The sequence below is a fragment of the Furipterus horrens genome, unplaced genomic scaffold, assembly GCF_987537825.1.
Source record: "Furipterus horrens unplaced genomic scaffold, mFurHor1.1.pri manual_scaffold_8, whole genome shotgun sequence".
Taxonomy (NCBI): domain Eukaryota; kingdom Metazoa; phylum Chordata; class Mammalia; order Chiroptera; family Furipteridae; genus Furipterus; species Furipterus horrens.
In genome coordinates, this window is record NW_028327178.1 from 101719068 (window position 1) to 101741862 (window position 22795).

Below are 22795 nucleotides of genomic sequence, written 5' to 3' on the forward strand. Positions count from 1 at the left end.
TGTTGTGAAGGTCAGAGACACATAAGACGCCCAGCATGGTGCCTGGACCATAGCAGGTGCACATTATTAAGGACTCAAGGATGTGCCCATTTCCCAGATTAGAGATTCTCAGGAGTAGCAGCAGACTGGGCTCTGAACCCAAGTCAAGGGCCTCGCTGCGCATCCCTGGAGGGCGGGGAGCAGAGGAAGCACCAACGGGCGGAGAGGCTGCGGAACTCACCTTGGAGTAGTCAGAGCCGTGCTTCTCCTTCACGCCGTTCCGACACAGTGTGTAGTTATAGAAGCGGGAGTTTTTAAGGAGGCCGACCCATTCCTTCCAGCCTGGCGGCACATAGGAGCCATTATATTCATTCAGGTACTTTCCAAAGAAAGCTGGAGGTGGGGGGGAGAGGGAACGGCACCAAGAGGCCATGTGAGACAGCAGTGAGCAGAAGCCTGTCCTGAGCATCACCCAGCCATCCTGGGCTCCGGGCCTGCAGACGGAGCCGCCCTCTGAGCACCGAGCCCTTTGCGAGCAGGTGACATCTGGGACCCCCTTCTAAGTTTTACACGCATAGAACAAAATATATAGGATTACAGAGACAATAGATTATTTTGAAATATAGCTACCAACATATTAAAATATTCTGCCATATAACATAGGTGCCTTTAAAAATTATCTTTAACTAAGATAGTAAAAGCAAGACGTTGCAGAGTGATCATTTCAGAGCAGTGATGCGTGGAAATATTTTATTCTGCAATATCTGCAGTAACTGCAATGGACTAGTAGCATATGGTTGATTTCTACTGATGACAGTTATCGATTCGGCCCACCTGCTGTGGTTTGTGGCCTGTGTTCATAATTGAAGCGACCGCTAAGTTTCAGTTGTAGGATCGTGAAAGTAAGAGTGAATTATTCTTTTTTTGCATTCACGCTGACGGGCGCCTTGAATCCTACCTACTACCCAGGGAGCAGAATGGCTCACGTTAAGAAACGGACAGTACCAAGTGCTGGGGGTGAGGGGGGATGTGGAGCAACTGGAATGCGTGCAGACTGGCCCAGCCAGTGGGGAAGACCGTCTGGCAGTGTCGGCTAACCTTGAACATACGTATGCCCTCAGACCCAGCGAGGGTATTTAGGCGACAGAATTGCATCCATTCACACGATCCCCAAAAGTCAGGAGCAGGACGTGCTCACAGCAGCAGTAGCCATGACAACCCTCAGAAAGGGGCTGTGCCCTCAAGCCCAGCCTTTGTCAGATTCATCAAAGGGCTATTCTGGCGTCTGTTCGCTGACTCCTTAGTTTTATTTCTCAGTGGGTTCAGAACCTCAACAAGGAAGAGGGTGACATGTGATAAGGCCCCCCTCCCCGCCCCCCGGATGCTTCCTGTTCGTGGCAAGTAATACTGGTGGTGATGACGGAAAAGTTTCCCTTGGAAACTAATGAAGTAAAAAGAGTAAAACAATGGAGAGAAAAACACTAAGTAAATAACAGAATCTGTGTGCCCAGACATGGGAAAAATCAATATATCCGTTCAGTCACTCTTTATTAAACACCTGTGGTATGCCAGGAGCTGTCCTGGGCACCGGAAACACAGCAGCAGATGAGACCCGCAGGACCCCTGCCCTCACGGGGCTGATGGTTGAATTCAGGGGAGCAGGGGGGGACGGTGACAAATAAGGATGGTGTTGTTGGTGATAACAGTGATGAAAATAAAGGATGATGATGTGACAAAGTGGCCAGAGATGGACCCTGGAGGCACCAGAGGTTCAAGTGGAGAGGGGAGGCCTCTTTGCGGAATGCAAGGGAAACTGCTCTAGGCAGCGGGAGCAGCAAGTGCAAAGGGCCTGAGGCAGGGACAAACGGGGCATTGGAGGAGTACAAGGAGGCCCGCGAGGGAGGGAGGAGATGATGCTGCAGGTAGAGGGGCCAGACCATGGAGGCTCCTGGAGGCCACAATTGAGAGGGTCATATGTCCCCTGGAACATTACCCCCCGGACTTTGCATTCTGTGTGCATTTTCCTGGAAACGGCCGCCGCTTTTGACATACGAGTATTCTGAAAGGAACCCAGGACCACAGGTAATTTAAGAAGCACAGGACATCACTGTTCAGCAACAAAATCCTGGAGAAAGAGGCTGACTGAAGTCCCCACCGTGGGGACTGAGTTCTCTCGCCCAGGTCTCTCAAGTCCCTGGCTTGTGATCTGTGGGTTTGTCCCTGAAGGCTGGGCAGTACAGAATGCTAATAAGCTTAAGCTTAAGTTCTTGGCCTGGGGGTGGGAAATGGGTTACCTCCTGAAGCCCACCCCTGCCTATTCTATTACTGTCCCATGCCATGGGTGGCAAAGTGTCCGGAGCTGTTTCCTCTCCAGAGTCTCCCCTTTCCCATCTCTCCCTTCTCTTCAACCCCCAACCCTTAAAAAAAAATCCAGAAAGAGTTTATTATTCAGGCTCCATAAGGCCCTAGAAAACAGGGCTTCAGTCAAAGGCTTTTAGTGCCAAATTAGATTTTGTTCTCATTTGATTAGATTTCCCCAAGGCAGTTTTTAAAATGGTTATTCCGGCACCAGATGAGGTGGGACAAGCAAATTAGCGTGGGCCCCAGGGCTCCGGGCTGGGAGATACAGCCAGGAGAATGAGCTGGAATTAAAATCAAGATAAAAAATACAGCCTGTGTGATGGCTGATGTCACCGAGTTTTCCAGGCTCGACGGTGCCAAAGGAAGAGCAAACGGGGGCTGGCGCGGGGGTGAAACAACTCGGCATGCAGATTAAGAGGAATTAAATGCCAGGCCAGGAAAGGCCATTGAAAATGTGCTGGTTGACGGCTGCCCCTAGGAAGCAGGGCTGGCATCAGTGAAAAGACGGGGCACTTACTGCCTCCCATGTGCCAGGCACTGGGTGGAAATTTACACCTGGCAGTGGAGACTTTTGTTTTGTCTGCCTGGTCCTGACTGTGATTCTCTGGGTACCATCACTTCTTTACTTAAGTACACATGGGCTGTTCTTAATTCAGCCTGACCAATCAGAGCACCACATTGCCTGGGCTACTGCCATTGGTTCACAGATAGGCATGTGACCCAAAATGAGACAATGAGAGTCAGCCCTGGGATTTTTAAAGAGCTACTGGTAAAGAGAAATTCTTCTTTTACAGGGCTTGAAGCTGCTTGCAGTCATCTATGTTTTTTTTTTTTTTAAATCTTTACCCAAGGACATTATTTTTCATTGCTTTTTAGAGAGAGAGGAAGAGAGAGAGAGAGAAATATTGATGAGAGAGAGAAGCATCAGTTGATTGCCTCCCATACATGCCCAGACTGGGGACTGAACCCATAACCCAGGCATGTGTCCTGACCAGGAATCAAACCTGCAACCATTTGGTGATGGGGCGATGTGCCAACCAACTGAGCCACACCGGCCAGGGCTGCAGTCACCTTGCCGCCAGGAGGGGAGATCCTATTTGAGCTTGAAGCAACATGGAAGAAAGCAGCAGAGGTGAAAGATGGAGAGATGGAGGGAGGAAGTAGACTATGAACTGGGCCAGGGCAGCGAGGGGGCTTCACCGTGCAAAGGACTGACACATAAGGACACAACAAAGAGGACAGCAATGACGACCAGAGAAGGAGCAGCCACTTCCAGGCAGCCCTCACCTTGCATGGCCCTGATACTCGCAAACGTGTTTCCACAGTTCAGTTAAACACCGGTTGCCACAACCCAGTTCACATTTAGCCACCACCATATATTCACTGTCAGGATGTAAAGCACAGACTTCGCAATGGGCTTTCCTGTCCACAGACTGATGTGAAAATAACATATGTGCATCGTGATCGGCGGCCAATCGCGGCACTTCTTGCGAAGTTAACCAGTGACCGGTCACAGAGCATCTGTCATTCTGTTCACGCACAGACGGCGAGGCCTCCCTGTCTCCCAGTGATACATCTACAAGACACTTTACAGAAGTGGATTATAAGAGGAGAGAACTGGCAGACAGAGATCAAAGTGCAGCAAGGAAACCAAAAGTCGGAATGCTGTAATGCAAACCCGAGGTGCATGTAATGTCGTTCTAGAAGAAACGGAGCTGCCCATGGGAATGTGGACACGTGCTCCATGGGAAACTCTAGATTAGCAGCCAGAAGACCTTAGTGGAAGGAGAACTTAATCATCGACATAAATGAGGATGCATGGTTGTGATGAAAAGGACGGAGACATCCCAGAGGAGGTGACACTGTCCCCGTGAAAGGGACCCATGGAGGTATTTCACAACGTCGTCACCTGTGCATTGTTGGGCAAGTCACTTAATCTCCCACTAGCTCAGTTTATCCCCTGATAAAATGGGGGGTAATAGCAGTATTTATCTTGTGGTATTGTTATGAGTATACTATTTGTATGTTGCTTAGATCCAGCCCACAACATGTGCCCACTAAGTGTTCCGGTGTCATTGTCACCTTCTTGCTCCACGACACCTTGTTTCATGGAGTCACTGCAGAGACAGATGTCAGAATGCCCCCTCGCTGCCTCCCCGCTTTGAAAGGTTTATTAGCTAACCCCTAAATCCTTTTGTGGGGCTCTTGCCTGGTCCTGCCGGCCTGAGCAGGCAGCTCTTGGTTGGAAAGCTTTGCGCCAGCTCCCCTTCCTGGCTGCTGCTCTCCTCGTCCATCTGAGTTAAGTGCTGCCGGGGAACCGCATGCGGAGTCTGATGGGAGAGCCAGGCCATTCTGTTTTCTCTCTCTGCCCCAAATCTAACTGAAACCGCCTTGTAATAATCGCATTTGTGGTCTGTAAAAGCCGTGTCTTGCTGCGACCGGGGACTGAGAGGAGGTAATCCTGGTGCAGGCGGGCAGACAGACAGAGGCATCGCTTTGGATATGGGGGAGATGGAGGGTTTCAGCAACTGGACAATACCAGGAATGCCAGGGTCATTTCCGTGTGCTGGTGAGCAGGTGGGCAGGCGTGGGGGACACTGGCACCTGCCGGCAGCCGTTCCCCTTTCTCTGGGTAACACAGGAGGCGACATGGAGAGCAGCAGACTGTTTGGTTTTGAAGCCTGGCCTGCCACCTCCTAGCCCTGGGACCTCAGGCAAGGGGCTTCACCCCTCTGTGCCTACTGTCATGTCAAGTGGAGGAAGCAACAGGAAGGAATAGAAACAATACTCAGTGCAGGTGCCTCGCAAGTGGCAGCTAGTGGGACTGACAGCATACACTGCCTTAGGGCGACGTTCTCCCCTGATGGCCCATCTGGGTGGGACTGTGAATGCGGCTGTTTTAAGAACATTGGCACCTCTTAGCTCACACTCATCCCACCCATATCCATCCACATCCTGCATTAGAGATAATCAATAACAAAGAGCTGAAATATTCCAGAGTTGACTGGTTGAAATCATGCTACATTTCATTATTTCTATTTAAATATAAATATTTCATTAAATACTTATTCATTCTGATTTGGCAGTTTCCCCCATATTTTGAAACCGATATTCAAATACACACACACACACTCACACACACATGCACAAAGCCACAGCTACTGCACCCCTGGTTCCTCTCTAATACAAAGGTCCTGGCTGTCAGTCAAGGTGCTCTTCCCCACCCACAGGGCAGGTGTGTGACTGAACTCAGCCAATCAGACTCTATCCTGGGACTTCGAATTTGGAGCTAGGAAATTGAAAGGTGGAAAAACAGGTTGGCGTTCTGTAAGAGTCCCTGATGTGACAGTTGCTCAAAAACTGCAACCTGAATCCTTGGATCCAGTGTTTGAAAATCTAAATGAAAGGAGCAAGGCTATCAGAGCAATGAAGTCTCAAAAGAGAAATTAATCTTGTTTCTTCATCCTGTTTCCCTTGCTCAAAAGAGAAATGGCCTCCACCTGGACTATGCCTTCCACCTGCCTTCCCTTTGCCTTCCCATAATCTACGCACCCCCACATGGCCAGAAGGAGCCTTCTGGACCCGAGACCCTCCTGCCATTCCCGCTCAGTGATCGCCTGCCAGTCCGCTCCCTCTGCCCACGTCTCCCACCCCTCGGCCCTCGGCTCGCTCTGTTCTAGCCCCTCCAGGCCTCTTGGTCTCTGAACACGCCAACTCACATCCACCTCAAGGCATTTGCACCTGCCCTTCCCTCTGCCTCGGACAGGTGCCTCCTCCCTTCTCATGGTGATATCTTAGATCAGATGTCCCCTCCTCTGAGAAGCTGTCGCTGATCCCCCTGTCTAAAGTCACCCCCTACGTGTTACTCATCAAGCTATTGATCTTCTCTCTCGCACTCAACACTCTCAAAATTAACCTGTAGATTGTTTTCTTGTGTATCATCTCCCTACCAAGGATGCTGGGTCCTCAAGGCGGGGCCTTTTCTGGGCGCTGTAGACCCCGCCTACCACTTGGCCAAGAGTGGGCACCCCGGTAATCACTGCGGACAGGGGGACTGGACACGGGGGAGACACGCAGGCCGTGCAGGGCAGAGCTGCCCCTCTCGAGGGTCTCCAGGCTCTGGGAGGCTGGGCGGGCTGGAGGAGGGGCACCCGAATCTCCCATTAAAAGGGATTTCTATTACAGTATGTGCAGGAGACAGTGTGCGTGCCGGGGATGGTGGTGTGTGTCAGCCCACACAGCCTGTCTCAGGCCAGTGGGGGCCGATCTGCCCCCAGGGGCCATTGGGCCATGTCTAGAGCAGCGATTTTTGACCCTTTTCATTTCACGGTACACGTAAACGCATTACTAAAATTCTGCGGCACACCAAAGAACATACTGTATTTTTTGCCAAGCTGACAAAACAATGGGTATAATTTTGATTCATTCACATCAGACGGCTACTGTGGCGTTGGCTGTTGTCATTTTTTCATTTGACAATCTAAGGGGAAAGAGGTTGGTGCCCCTGACTTAACAGATAGACATTGCATGTTTTAATAGAATCTTGGGGTACGCCAGTTGAAAGCACTGTTTAGAGACATTTCTGGCTGTCACAAGTTGGGGAGGATGTGCTACCGGCATGCAGTGGGCAGAGGCCAGGGATGCTGTTCATCACCCTGCAGTGCACAGATGGCCCCACGGCGGAGAACGAGCTGACAGCCAAGTGTCCGCAGCACCGAGGTGGAGGAACCCTGTGTGGGCTACGCAGTTTCAAAGTTGCGCCGGTCTCCAGTGACGGCGAGGGAGTCAGCATGGCTTGGAAGGGCTGGGTTTCCTGAGTCAGGGAGCCGGGGTTCGAGCCCTGTCACCCTGGGCAAGCAAGGGCACCCTCACTAAGCCTCAGTGACTTCATCTGTACAATGGGAGCAGCGACACATGAGATCATGTCTGGCACAGAGTAAGAAAGCCAAAAAATTAAAAAAAATCAACATAAAGAAACTGTGAGTTCCCCAAATACAGCCTGCCTTTTGTTTTCAGGGAGGGAGATGAAAACTCAGGTCTCTGGAGGACGGAGCATGGTTGTTAGAAACCAGATGTGACGCCATCTTGGAAAAGGACAAGGCCCCTCCGGGACTCCAGTAATGAGCTCGGGAGGGATGTCGATGTGACGCAAAGAGATCGGCTGAGAGTGACACACAGCTATTAGCAAAGAGGGGCCGGGCGCGGGGCCGAGCCAACGACTATAAACAGCGTTTGCCTAAGCGACTCGGGGAGAGGTCAGTGTGGGGCGGGGGGAGCGTGCCGTCAAGCCCACCTTCCCTGGGTTAGCGGCTCCGTTGTACAGGCAGAGAGGTCTCTGCCCTTCGTGACAACTTCTAGGTCTCGGCTGTCTGGGTGCCTCTTTCACATGTTTTGCCATTTTTAGGTATCATTCAGACCGTTACAAACTTAACTTTTTTCTTCAGATCAATTCATTTGAAGCCAAATAGGCATTTCAGACTGGACTCTTGATTGGTCCTAGTAAACCTGCTTCTCTCCCAGCCTTCCAGTAGATGCCAGGTGCTCCAGCCACGCAACTGGAGGCGTCTTTTGTCCCTCTCGATCTCCTCGTGTCCACTGACGACATAGCATAGTAGCCCGCCCTTCAGAACAGACTCAAGACTGAGCACTTAGCGAGTCCCGCTGGGATCAGCTTGGTTCAAGCCGCCACCTTCTCTCGCCTGGACCTTGCAGGAGTTTCCTCATTGGTCCTCCTGCCTCCAACCTTCAACCTCCAGCCCAGCCTGCACAGTAGCCAGAAGGATGCTGTTAACTCACAAGCCGCAGTTTTGCTCAAAACCTTTCAATGGCTCCGCATCGCACCTGGGCTAAAATCCAGAGTCCTTGCCGTGCCCTGTAAGGTCCCATGTGTTCCGTCCTCTGCCTCCACCTTGACCTGGGCTCCTCTGCTTTGCCCTGGTCCATACTGCTCCAGCCACAGTGGCCTCCTTATGTGGTCTCAGCCCTGTGAAGCTCATTTCTGCCTCAGGGCCTTTGCCCCTGCCATCCCTTCTGAAGGAACCATCTTCCTTAGTCAAATGTTTCCTTATTGGGTTACCTGCCTACTCATCCTATTAAAATGGCCTCTCCTCAGCCCCGATTCTCTCTCCTCCTGATTTTGTTTCTTTACAGTATTTAGCACCACCTGACAAAATCTACCCATTTTCTGGTTTTTACCACCTGCCTGCCCAACAAGAACATCAGCTCCTTGGGGGCAGGGTTTCTGCTCGCCTTGCTCCTGCCGGTGTCCCTACATCTAGAACAGAGCTTGGCAAGTGGCAAGTCCTCAGCAGACACTGTGGGACTAATGAGTAAATGCTTGAACAGACGAACACCCACGTTATGGGAGGCCCGTGGGAGTCACCTCCGGCCCCGGGAACAGCAGGGTCTTATGGCTCATTAGCCAGGACATGTTTTGGGGTCAAAGAACAGGTAGAGCTGTTAAGCTGTTGTCTATTTGACTTGGTGGCACCTGGAAGGTCGAATCTGGATCTATGTCATCCACATGGGACATGACTTCACTGTGGGGACACTTAGCAAAACTGAAGAAGGTCCCCAGGCCAGTGTTAATCAACAGCAGGGGTTCTCAAGTGTTTGGGGTTAGGGGCCCCTTAGACTCTTAACAAGGATTCAGAACCCCAAAGAGCTTTGCTTATACCTAGTGATAGTTACCGTATTAGAAATAAAAAATGGAAGAATTTAAAACATAGTAATTCATTTAAAAATAGTAGTGACCTACTTGTCTAGTATGTATTTTAACCCTTTGAGTGCCATGCATAATGCAAAATTTGGATCAACATGAGAAAAAGTTATATCAATATATAACCCGAGGTACAAAAAAAGAGAACAAAACATAAAATATGAATTATCCCATTGTTATTTACATTTCTAGCCATCGAAAAAGAGTTGCTGGGAGCGACGCTGGGACTTTTGGGAAAGTTTGTCAGCGTCGCTCACAGTGATGCTGGCACTCAAAGAGTTAAAAAACGAGAACTATGCCTAGAACCGCCCAGTACATCAGCAGTGTGCTCCTCATGTCTACTGAGTAGGTGACCTAGAGAATGAGTGAGTGAATGAAGGATTAAGATCAGGGATCTAGGGCAGGGCAAAGGGGGCTTACAGTTGTGAGTCCTTGAAAGTTTATTCTTGTATTCTTATTTATTATTTATTAATAATTGTATTATTTTCCATGCAAACAACTATAAACCTTACTCTTGCCCCACCCTGTCTGTCCCCAAAATGAAATAAAATTCGTGAGAAGGGCTGTACTGGTTGACATTGTTGCAAATCTCCTCACTGTCTGGTTTGACGGAGGACAGCTGGATGCTCGTATCTGCTTCGGCGTTTAGTCTGCTGCAGGACGTTGTCTTGGTTCTGTTTCATGAAAAATCCAGACTCCCAAAGACATATGCACGTGGAAAGCAGAAGAGTATTTAAAAACCTTTTAAAGATCATTGTGGGTGTGTTACAAATTCTCTAGAAAACCATTGTGCACCCCCCCAAAAAAAGGAGGGCGAATAAGGTGAACGATGTTTGGTATTCTCATGGAAACAGTTTTTGGGTCCAGGGACCTTGGGGCCACACTTTGAGAACCGCTGGGGTAGAGGATGATGATGCTCCACAACCACGCAATGAGGCAGATACTATTTCTGTCCCCATTTTAGAGCTGGAAAAATGGAGGCACAGAGAGGCGAAGTCCCTCGTTGCCTGATCTACAGCTGGTGGGCGGCAGAGCTGAGACGCAAACCCAGGTGGCCTGTCTGGACTCCACACTGAGGTCACTTCCCCAGGATTCCTCGGGCCCCAGGCTGTGGCAGGGACGGGGCCACAGACCCCATCTAGGTCAGTCTTTCCAGAAGTGCGGGCTTCGAGGGATGATTTTTATCCTGGCAGGCAGCCGGGTGTGGAGGGCGAGCGCTGGAGAGCTGACAGTCTGTCTGGGTTTAGATCAAGCTATTTCCACAAAGTGGCACTTACAGAATAATCACGGGGATGTAAAGTACAGCATAGGAATCTAGTCAATAATATTCTAATAACTGTGTATGGTGTCAGATGGGTACTAGACTTATTGGGGTGATTACCTAGTAAGTTATATAATGTCCAATCACTGGGTCATACTCCTGAAACTAACAGAATATTGCATGTCAACTATAACTGAAAAATAAAAAAAGTACTTAAAGTTAAAAAATAATAAATTAAGCTAGCTCTACCAACCCGCTCAGTTTTCCCAACTGTAACATGGGGATAGATAATACAATAATATGCCCACCTGACAAAGTTGATCGGAAGGATTCAATGAGAAAACTCAGGGAAACTGCAACCCAAATTTTGATGACCATTTTTATGTTATTTATAATGTTATATTATTCATCATGACGTTCATTCATTTACTTATTCATGCACTAATTCACTCATTCAATAAACATTAGAAGCACACTGCTATGTACCAGGCATGGTTCTAGGCGCTGGGATAGCATCGAACAGAACAGAATAAATTAATAAATAGACAAACGCTGCACCCTCACGGAGCTTACGTTCTAGGGCTGAGAAGGGCATGAACAGGGAAGTGAATGCCTGGAGGCCGTTACAGTAACGCAGGAGGGAGACCGGGGTGCTTCCAGCCAGGTGGGCACAGGGGAGGGCCTGGCTGGTTTCAGGCTCTTTTTGAAGGTGGAACCAACAGGGTTTGCTGATGCATTCGATGTGGTGCGGGAAGAAGGGAGGCCAGGATGTGCTCGAGGTTTTCAGCCTGAGCAACAAGGACAGCTCCGCCACCCTCTTGGAAGGGGGCACCGTGGGGGTGGGAAAGATGTGTTAACCTTGAGGTGCTGGTGAGACATCAAGGGGAAGAAGACCGGGTGGGCCACTGGAGAATGTACGCAGGTTCAGGGGAAAGATCGGGCCAAGGGTGGGCATCTGGGAGTTGTTAGCACTCAGCTGGCATTGAATGCAATGGAACGGAATGATACCACCTGAGGAAGCAGTTCTTATTCTGTGGCCCGTGAACTTGAATGGGAAAACTACTTTACTTTTGTTATCCTCTATCTAGCCTCTCCTTCAATAATGACTGAAGGCAACAAATCACAGAAACAGTAGTATCTATTTCTTCGTCACCGATAGAAGTCACAGATCAGATATTTTCATATCACGTTACAGTTAACACAGACATCTGGAAGTTTAAAGCATTTAAACCAGCACTCCTTTGAAATTGCATTAAGTTTTCCGACTTATCAGTCAGCAGCTAAATAACCACTACATCCTATTATTTAATGTGTAAAGAAGCATACATATCACAGTTTACAAAGTGTTTTGATGAATGTATCTGGATATCACTGGCTTCCTTGCAATTCTCTGTATTTTCTTCCATGCATTTAATTTGAAGGTATTCTGAGAAGAATCCGCAGCCTTCACCAGGTGCAAGGGGGCTCCGTGGCACTAATGGATAAAACCCCCAGTTTTAGGGAATGAGCATAGCTGGAGAAGAGGGCCCGGGCTCTGGGCTCCAGTGTAAGGGGTCAGGATGATGGGACACCAGCCCAGATGACTGGAAAGGGGGCGCAGGTGGGGCAGGAGGAGAACCAAGTGAGAAGTCAGGTGTAGGAAGTGTTTCCAGGAGTGTGGTGGGATCAATTTGGCTCTCCGCTGCTCAGGACAATGGAAATTCCTACCCCAGGGTGAGCGAGAACACTGACCACAATCCCCACGGGGCATCAGAGCGTCCAAAGCGCATCCCATCCTCTGCTGACCCCAGTGTTTTGCGCACTAGATCTGGGAGCCCACTCAGCCCAACTATTTCCCAGTCACTAGCTTTGTAACAAGGGGACACATAATGCACGGCTCCATGCCTGCCACATTTCCTCTGCCCCTGGAGTTCATCGGTTCCCTTTCTTCTCCCCCCACCCCGGGGGGGGGGGGGCGGGGAGAATATACATAATTTACATAAACTCAAACAAGACTCAGGTGATTCTGTGAATGAATAAAATGGACCGAGAGTAAGAGGCGGTGAGGTGTGTGGCGAAGGGAGATGCTGGCCCTGCCTGTTAGGTGCCACGGGCTGTGCTGTGTCAGCCCTGCGCCCATTTGCTCCCTCTCCCCAGAAATAGCATTGCTAGCTGGGCACAAGGCTGCCAGGGTGGAGGTCACATTCTCCACCCCCTTGGCAGCTGGATGTGGCCATGACCAACTTCTGGAGGAGCGGTGGGTGGGAGTGATGTGTTCTGGTAACGCCCCTGCGGGTGGTGAATGTGCTTCCTTTCTCTTCTACTTCCTGCTGGCCGGACGTGCCGTGGACATGGACGGGGACGTGGACAGTGATTCTGGACAAGGGCAGGCCCCCCGGACGGTGGTGCATCACAGCAGCAGCCTGGACGCCAGCACCAAGTGTGTCTAATCACCCCCGGGCTGCTAACGCCTTAGCTGTCCAATGAGAGAGAAATAAGCACTTCTCACCTCTGAACCACTATTCGTTAGGGACTGAAGGGCCCTCAGCTGTGACACAAAGCCAGTTGGCCACTGCCATTTAGGAGGGGTCCGCAAACCTTCTCTTCAAAGGGCCAGAATGTAAATATTTTCGGCTTTGCAGCCATAGGGTCTCTGCTGCAATTATTCAATTCTGCCCCTGCAGAGCGAAAGCGGCGCCAGACAATACGTGAAGGAATGGGCATGCCATGTTCCAACAAAACTTTATTTACAAAAACAGGAGACAGATCTCTGGGGGCTGTAGTCTGCTGACCCCTACCATTCAGGAATGCCAATATCGGCAAGATAATTATCAACAGCAGCAGCTTTTTTTTTTTTTTTTTTTAAAGAAAAGCTTGGAATCTGGATTTTTGGGGGTGAAATTTCCAGGCTTTAAGAAATATCTTGTAACCCACGCATAATTGGGGCTGAGGTGTGGAATCAGGCTGTTGGTTGCCATGTAGCAAGACCCAAATTTGGTCCCAAGTGATACAGAGTAGAATCTGAGCTGGTCCAGCCCCGGTTTCAATCCCATCCCTAAGCACCTTGAATTGTGAGACCATCACCATCTGTCATTTGGCTTTTGGGGCTCCTGGCTTGGGCAGAGAGAACAATCCACTAACTTTCTGGGGGTGGAGCTGGGGGAGGTCTCCCGAGGAACAAGTGATAAATGAGAAGGAATTGCTTTTGCAAACTCTAGAACACTATAAATATTAGATGCGAAATGCCACAGGACTGAAGTATTTGTTTTTTTGGCAGACAAATTGGCTGAGGAAGCAAGGCCGGGAAGAAATGCATTAAATAAACCCAAAGCCCCAAAGCTCTTAGGGCTGGGGTATTTCTGATATTCTGTAACTGGAGCCTTTTAACTTTGGGCTGCTCGCAAGGTTACAACATGAATCTCTTTCTTCTGAAAAGACAGTGAATGCAAATTGCTGCACAAAGTGATAAATCAATGCTGTGGAAAGTTCTGGATGCCAGAGAGGGGATCTTGCTGAACAGAGGCCTGTGGGAAAGCAAATGAGGAAGGTGGAGGCTGGGAGAAACGCCGTCCCTCCTCGCACTTGCCCCTTGCGGGGGAAGCTGGATTTGGGTGTCTGTAGTAGACATTTGTCTTATTTTTTGGCTCAGCATCCATTCTCCTGTCTTCTGGGAACTATGTCTTCTGAGGGAACCAAGTTTTCCTCTCTCTCAGTCTTACCTATTCAGGTGAGGTTGTTTCTATCCCCCACATACTGGGTGAGGCATATGATCTGGGCCTGACCAATCAAGGTGTCCCATATCCTTTGGCTTGTGTGATTGGGTAATGGATAGATACATGACCCTAGCTGAACCAATGAAAGTCTCCCCTGAGACTTTTGCTGGACCTCTAGGAAGAGGCCCTGTTTTTCAGCCGCGGCCACTGACTCTGGTGAGATGTGACCCACAGGGACCATCTTAACATCACTAAGGAGAACCTTCCTAAGAATAAAGCCAATCCAAATGAAGGAACATTCAACAAGCAGAATGACAGGGTTCTGATGACAATGTTTGAGCACAGGGACTCAGCTAAATTCACCTGAACTAATTTCAATTACACTTTTTAGTGCCAGAAAAGTAAGATAGCAATCCAAATTCCCCTTTGTCCTCATTTTCTGCTTACATCAAGCCTAAGGCCTGAGAGTCAGCCTTTCATTCAAATATTCACTGAGTACCCAATACCTACCAGGCACTGTTCTTGGATCTGGGGATATAGCAGTGAACAGAACAAGCAAGAAATAAGCTCAAAACATCTGAGGTAATTTCAAGGGGGTGATAAGTCCTTCTAGAAACATACAACAGAATCATGGGAGAGAGTGACAGGGAGTGGAGAGGGCTACCTGGTGCAGAAGGGATGTTAGAGATAGAAGGTGAGTGGTGGTGTGAACAGTGCCGTAGGCAGAGGCAACTGAAGTGCAAAGGCCCTGGGGCAGGTATGAACTTAGAATGTTTGAGGAACAGCAAAGAGGCCAGGTGTTGTTAGAAAGGAATGGAGAGAGGTAGGAGATGGGGACAGAGAGAGGCCAGGCTGAGGCCGTGCAAAGCCTTGGCAGCTGTGGCAAGAATCTAGAAGTTTATTTTAAGAGCAGGGAGCAGCATTGGAGGGTTGTAAGCAGGGAGCGGCATGATTAGATTTCCATTTTTAAAAGCTTCCTCTGGCTGCTGGGTGGAGGGGAGGAATGGCTAATTGCCTGGGGGAGACGAAGGGACAAGCAAATAACCAGAGAAGGCTGAGGGTTATGGCTTGCCTCTTCCCTTCACAAACTCCTGTGTTCTGCCTGCCTATTTTTGGCAAGGTCATTGCTATGGAAGAAGGCTGGGCTGCAGATAATCCCCAGGCTTTATAAACTGTCTGTGGGAGGCACAGAGGGCGGGCTGCTTGGGCCTCTAATTAAATGTTAGCCACTCCACTCCTTGGGAGGGTTACACAGTTCCAATGAATGAGGTCCAGTGCCCATCTATTTCCTGGAAACTTGATTAGTGTTGGGGAGGCATTGAGGGCTCCCCCAGCACGATCTGAGTCAACATCAAAGGTGAGCTGTACGTGAAAATCTTCTTGCCCCTTTTAAGTGTGGTTTTGGCTCTGACCAGGTGGCTCAGTCTGGTTCGATCCCTGGTCAGGACGCATATGGGAGGCAACCTACTGATGTTTCTCTCTCTCTCTCTAAAATCAGTAAATATATTCTCAGGTGACAATTAAAAAAAATTAAAGTGTGTTTTTCTTCCAGAAGGATGGGACAGAAGAGGGAAAGAGACCCACAACAGACCCTTAGAACAAGGCCTAAGGAGACCATCAATCGATGGATATTTAATTATCACCTCGGAGGAATGAGACACTAAGCCAATCCTTCAAAGAGCTGTTCTCAACGCCATTAGACCGATGTCCCATTTCTATGACAAATATTGTGTAACGCTCCCTTATTTTCCTGAAAGGAAATTTATAGGTGACAAACGCTACCTATGCACATCGTTTCAAAAAAAAAAAAAAAAATCAATACAATGTCCTAACTGCAATCTGTAAGACAAATAAAAGGAAGGCAATTTATAATAAAGAAAAATTTCAGCGTGAACTCTCGAGCACATCCATCAAGGAGACACCATGGAGCAGTCAGATGCCGTCACTGAGATGCAGATTCACTGCGAATGTGACAGCTCTGAGCACAGACTGGGTGGGCTGGTGGCATTTGCAATTCAAATACTTCGGGTGGCAGGGCCATCCGTAAGGGGATCTTTAGCAATAGGCAGTAACTCTTGGAAAAGTCTTGTATTCAAATATAATATTTTATCCATTTACTTATCACATACATCCCTGGAAAATTCAGGCTGTGTTATAACTGCAAAAAACCTTCCGTGTTTATAGACACTGGACTTAGGGTCAAGGTTCAGACAACATTAATTAACCCACTTATATAATGATCTGGTAGGAAACCCCGAAGCCAGGTGGAATGCAAGGCACTATGGGGGCCGTGTAGGGCTCTCAGTGCAGAGCAGGACGTCAGAGACCCTTGGTCCTGGACCCCAGGAAGCCAGGGGCATCCCCCGACCTTTATAACCACCAGAAATGCCTTCATAGATTTTAACCCCTAGGGGGCGGTGTGCTCCCTTGAGAACCATCAGGTTAGAAAAAAAGTGTGCAAACTGGTGGCCTGTGGGCTGAATCCATCCCACAGGTGTGTTTGCTTTGGGCCTGACTGGTGTTTTTATTTATTTTTAAAAAGTAGAGCAAAGAGTCCACATTTGAAAACTGGGCAATTTCACATAAAAACTGGATATTGCACTTTTGACAAATCAGAACATCTGGCAACTCTGGGTCTGGTCAACATCCAACGGGCACATCTGGCTGGGCTTCAGGGCTCTGCCCCCTGCCCCGCCCGGACCGTCTATGCATTGGGTTCTCTGGATGGACAGGGTCCCCACACACATGGCAGAGAGCTGACCCTGCTGTGGCCTCAGGAAGAGTTCCCCCTCCTTTGCTGAAAGCCCTCTCTCCTGCTGCTCTGACCTGTCCCAGCACAGCACAGATGGATTCTGAAGGGCTCACAACATGTGTTGGTAATGCCCTGCTGGCCACGGCGGGGGTGTGTACTCATTCAGAGAACAAGACCCTGTCTGTGGGCAGGGGGATCCACAAGCCCCAGGATCCTGAAGCTCTGACCCGCAGCACAGCCACGGACGGACCGTGACAGCTTGGAAAGGCGGGTGAACAAAACAGATGCCCGTGCTCGGGGCCTGAGAGGCAACACAGGAATAAGGAGGGACGGCACCCACCTCCTAGGCTTGTGTGAGCGCCTGGCCCAAGGTCTGAGCATGGTAAATGCTTGGTGATCAGTTGCATTTTTCCTATTGTTTATATTATTATTATATTCTCAAAGGTTTGTGTGCCCTCCTCCAAAAAGATTCTGCTTGAATGGCACTTCATTCCAAGGCTGTCCCACAGACCTTCTCGCGAGGAAGGAAATGTTCTCTATCTGTACCGTTCAATCCGGCACCCGCGTGCGCCCAGGGGCACTGGAAACACAGCTAGTGAGACTGAGAAATGGAATCTTAAGTCTGATCTATTTTAAATTAAAGTTCAAAAGCTCCTGGTGGCTACTGTGTGGGGCCTAGCAGCTCTAGTGTATGCCCTTCCAGAATGTTCCAGGGAGGGGGGAGCTGCCGAAGGTCACACTTGCCCTGAAAACTCCTGCAAAGCCGCCGGCAGCTTGGCAGGTAGGGCTTACACATCCGTCCAACACAGAGGTCCTGCCTCTCGCTTTTATTCTGATTTCCATGGGCGTTTTAATGCCCGTCGGGGTGAGAGTGAAACCAAAGCACTGGAGCCGATGGGCTAGGCGGCCTCCCTGCGCGCGCCTGGGGCCAGGGCAGGTGCTGGAGGGTGGGTGCCAGCTTGCTGTGAGTTCCTACTCCCCTGCAGGGGGTTTTCCTCCAGCTCAACCCCAAGACCCTGCCGCTTCCCGGAGGTTAATGTGCCATCGTGAGCACTAAATAAAGTGGTGTGTGCGCAAGAACCAAGAACGGGCTGGTGGGGGTGGAGCCGTGGTCCTGAAACCACATGTTCAAGTTCAAGCCTGGGTACTTGGGAAGGCGCCTTTATTTGGGAATAGGGCCTTGGTAGATGTCACCCAGTTAAGATGAGTCATACTGGATCAGGGTGGGCTCTCACCCCATGACTGCTGTCCTTATAAGAAGAGGGGCATCAGGACACAGGCATGCAGAGGAAAGAAGGCCATGTGACGAGAAGGACACCCAGGAAGACGGCCACGTGAAGATGGGGACAGAGACCGGAGTGATGGCAGCCGAAAGCCAAGGGTTGCCAGTGACTGCCGGGAGCTGACGCGGTGAGGAGGGATTCTCCTGAGAGCCTTCGGAGGGGGTGGCCCTGATGCCACCTGATTTGGGGCTCCTAGCTTCCAGGACCGTGACAGTCCATTTCTGCTGTTGTAAACCACCTGGGCTGTGGCACTTGGTGACAGCAGCCTCAGGAAACAAGCACCTCAGCTAACAGGCTGGGACAGAGGGCTCCCAAGGGCTGCCCAGGGACAAACAGAAATCTTGCTTGATCAGCCTCACACCCTGTCTTTGAAAAGCTGAAACACAGGACCACCTTCTTCCTCTTTCCAAGTGGCCTGTCACCTCGTAGCCCCAGGGGACCTCTCCTCCCAGGTTTGTGGGCACTGGTCACACGACCCTCAGGGTGAAGTCACATCAAAGACATTGGGTGACTTACACATACATGCAGCAATGCTGCTGCACAGCTGGAGAAACTGAGGCCCAGAGGGGGCCGGACCTCAGCTAAGGTCACAAAGGAGTTAGAAGCAGGGCCGAATTCTCTGCACCCCCACGCCCAGGTTTTACTTGTTTTGAAATTCGAAGGTCTTGGAGAAAAGGTGTGACTATTAACTTGGGGTTTAAGGAAATTCAGCTTGAAGATATATGTGGCAGTGACAAATGTTTGCCTCCTAAGGACACCTCCCTTGGGCCAGCCTAGGTCCTGGGAGGGGCTGCTTGACTCCTGCGGATGCCCAGACTTTCATGGTGGGGTAGGTGGGGTCCTGGGGGCGAGGAGAGGGACAGGGAGGGTCCCCTGCTGCTTGACGTGGGCTCCCTTCCTGGGGTGAATGAAGACACTCTGTGACACCCACAGGCCGGGCAGGGGGCAGGCGGAGGGGCAGCTGGACAGAGGGAAGAAGGCAGCTGTGTGCATGTGTGTGTGTGCGCTGGAGGGAGAGGAAGGGAGTGGGGGGCAAACCCAGGAGAAAGGCCAAGCCGAGAGAAGGCTGCCATTGTGAAGGCAGGACAGCTGCATGAGGGCCCGGAGGAGGGGTCCCAGGAAGGAGCCAAGTCCTTTCTTCTCTGTGTGTGCCGAAGGGCCCAGAAGAAAAAGGAGAGGCCAGGGTGGCGGGAGTGGGGGTAGGGGGAGAGAAATGGGAAGAGAAGGGAGTCTAGAAAAGATGGGGGCGGGGTAGGGGCTGCTGGCCCTGGACAGAATATGCGGATTTGTCCATGCATCCTGCAAAGGTTCACTGATCACCTACTACAGGCAGGCCGTCTTCCAGACACGGGGATAGCAGGGATTACAGACTAGACAGGCCTGCTTCCATGGAGCCGATACTTTACAAGCGAGACAACCAGCTAGATAAATGGCGAAGTAACTCGTCAGTGTTGGAAAGGGCCGGAGCGACAGATGAAGCAGGAAGCAGGGTCGGAAATCGGGAAGGAGGGCAGGGACATAATTTAACTTGAGAGGTTGGAAGAACAAATATAAGTGTCGACAAGGGCTCCAAAGGAAAATAACACAGGGGAGGGGTAAGGAGGGGGAGGGAACCCTCTTTTGGGTGGGGAGCAGGGAGGCCGGGGCAGGGCGAGAAGGAGGAGTAGCTCAGGGCGGCAGCATGGATTCTGGTGTATTGTGGAGGGAGAGCTGATGGGTGCCGCAGACGGATCGAACGTGGAATGTGAAAGGAAGAGAAAAAAAACTAAGAGTGACATTCAGGGTTTGGCCTGAATGATTGGAACGAGGGAGCCGCTCAGGGGAAGACAGTGAGGGGCACCCGGGGAGGGCGGGAGGGAGGGACAAGATCAGGGAGTCCTTTTGGACATGACAGGTCTACAGGTTTGCAATGCTGGGCAGACACCCAAGGGGAGATGTTCAGGAGGCAGCTGGGTGCCGGTGTGTGGGGGTCGGGGCAGAGGCTCAAGGCAGATCCAAACAGACTGGTCAAGGAGGGAGGCGCCCGGAGTGCCAGCCCTCATGTCTTTGCAGTCCTGAAACCACTTCAGGGTCAAACAAGTCACACACGCACACCTGCCTTCATGCGCCAGCAGTGAATGCCCAAGCGCCCAGCAGAAGCCATTCTGCCCTCCCGTGTGACGGGGCGGCAGGATGTCCCAGCCTCCCCCAACACCCCGCGGGTGGCTGTCCAAGGTGGACGGCCAAGTTGTGCAGGTCCTCAGCTGCCCTCCCTCCCCAGCAGTGTGTGAGGAGAAGAGCAAAAATAACTGGGGTAGGTACCTGGGGCCAAATCTGAACACAACTCCAACTGGGAGCCCCGGCACAGTGTGGGTGTGTAACGAGGGGCATGCTCCCTCGCCCCCCAACGCATTCCAGAACAGGACGAGGGAGGGGTAGAAGGCTCCCCACCAACGCTCACATCTCTGCAAAAGTCTGCACCAGATGGCAGGAGCTGGGCGGGGAAACCACCTCAAAATTGCCAGACTCAGATGGCCATGTGGATGAGAAAGCATCTCCCTAATGAGAATAAAATGGGCTCTCCCGTCTGACTTGCCAGAAAGGGCTGGAAAAGATGGTCTTTTTTTTTTTTTTTTTTTTATACAACAGCAGTGCAGTGGAAATTCATGATGCCTCTGCAGTAGGTTTCTCCTCCTTATTCTTCCCAATAGCCCTCCATTTCTATGTGGGGACCCAGCTGTTGGGGTGGGGGGAGCACTGACTCCACCTGCAGCTCCAGGAACAGGTGATGTAGGCTAAGCTATTTGGCTTATCCCATCTACTCTCCATGGTGATTGGTTCAGGGGTTGGGCTGTGGCCCCATCAGAAAGCCTCTCCCTACCCTGGCATTCTGGGAAGAGGCACCTAGCACCTGGAAGCACCAGCCAGCATCTTGAGACCTCAAGCCTTATGATAAAATCATGATACTGTTAAACCACAGGATCTGCCTCTGCCTAAAGGTCACCCTTTTCAGTTTAGGGAGCAAAAAATTCACTATTTTATTGAAGCCGCTTGGAGTTGGGGTTTCTGTCACTTGGGTCTGAAGACCATCTGCTGGCCATGTAATCACCAGGAAGTGTTTTCTCCTTGCTCAAGCAGAGCCTACAGAGCACCTCCCAGAAGCGAGGGGGAAGAACCAGAGAAGAGATGCTGAATGGAAGCACACGCACATTATCAGCTTTGCTAGAAATCGCCAACTTGCTCTTCAAAGTGGAGGTGCCAATATGCATCCCCAACTCTAGTGTACGCGGCTGCCTGCTTTCCCGCCCCCTCCCAAGGTCAGGTGTGCAGGACCTCTGCATATTCGCTGCGGTAACATACGGGGGGGGGGGGGGGGAATGTGACAGTTCATTGTTGGTCTAATTTGCATTTCGCTGATTACCAGAGAGGTCGAGGCCCTGCACCGCTGACTTCCCCTGTCCAAGTAACCTACTGTGACCTTCACTGGAACACTGGCCTGGGGGCGGGGGGCGGGGTTGTGGGAGGCTGGGCTGCCCGTGCAAATGGTCATTATCATCACTGCTAACATCTCTTAAGTGTTTTCTATGTGTCACTGTCTTAACATATTTAATCCTCACAAAACCCTATGAGCTAAGTAACATTATTTATGCTCAGTGGAGGTAACCCAGACAAAGAAATGTAATAACTTGTCCAAATTCATTCAACTAGTAAGTGGTCGAGCCTGTACTCAAACCCAGGCAGGACTCTTGCCCTCAACTAACCTTGCAAAGGGCTGGGAAGTAACTCATTCCAAGAACACTGTGGAACTTTGACTCGTGGGCGTGAGTGGGCATAGTCCGGTTAGCGTAAGTGTGCTAAAGATGGCGAGGTACACGTGTAAAAACTGAGCGTGCAATTTATCCTTTCAAGGCTAGTTATACTTGAGATCCATGTCCCCAAATTTAGAGGAAGCCCACACATGGAACTATCCACGAACAAATGGATATTTATCCTGCTTAAACTCAGCATTTCCTACTTCATTCTTTGTCAGCCTTTATTGCAAACACAACACAAAGCAAGATCAGTGCAAGATAGAATGGCAACTCTTGTAAAAGATGCAAGGTTTTGTGAGATTAATTAAAGCGATGCTGAAGGACAGCTGGAAGTACCAGTAAGTCCACTGACAAACAATAATTTGGGCTCTGAGATAATTAAAGAAGAGGCCACTGAAAATAATGGCAAGTTAATACGCACTTCACAGGGGAAGAGTCAGTGTCAAAGGATTAAGAGAGGCCCTGGCAAAACTGATCAAATCTGCTATAAAAACTGAAGGTGAAGTAAAGAATATTATATTGTATTTTCATTTAAATTTGTTAGACAGACTACACCCCACCCCCAACTGACACTTCATCAATTTGTTTAAGTAATGAACCCATTAGTGACAATGATAATCTAGCCTTTATTAAATACTGTTAGATGCAACATAAAATAAAGGTTTTTTTCAAAATTTTGTAGTTTCATTTTTTTCAAGATAAAAATACCCAACTAAATACATTAAAAAACTATTTACATGAAATATTGGTCAATAGTTGGTCTCCTTAGGGAAGATTTTTCCAGTTCCAGTCCTCCACAGTTCAGTCTGACTTCTGTATTCAAAAGCGTATCACATACACAAATAGTTGAGAACTGTTACTGTGGTTGTGAGTTTAATCCGCCCTCAGTATTCACTTTCTTCTTCTCCCATAGTAAAAGTATTTTTAGCCCTGGCTGGTGTGGCTCAGTGGATTGAGC

At 49.9% G+C, this 22795-nt stretch overlaps 1 protein-coding gene across 1 annotated transcript in view; it reads right to left on the minus strand.

Annotated features, from left to right (window-relative positions):
* SULF2 (sulfatase 2) overlaps positions 1–22795 on the minus strand; it is a 97928-nt gene that overhangs the window by 28736 nt on the left and 46397 nt on the right. Inside the window, exon 4 of the mRNA XM_090286532.1 lies at positions 221–372. Coding sequence (XP_090142658.1) covers positions 221–372 — 152 coding nt within the window. The remainder of the gene's footprint in view (positions 1–220; positions 373–22795) is intronic.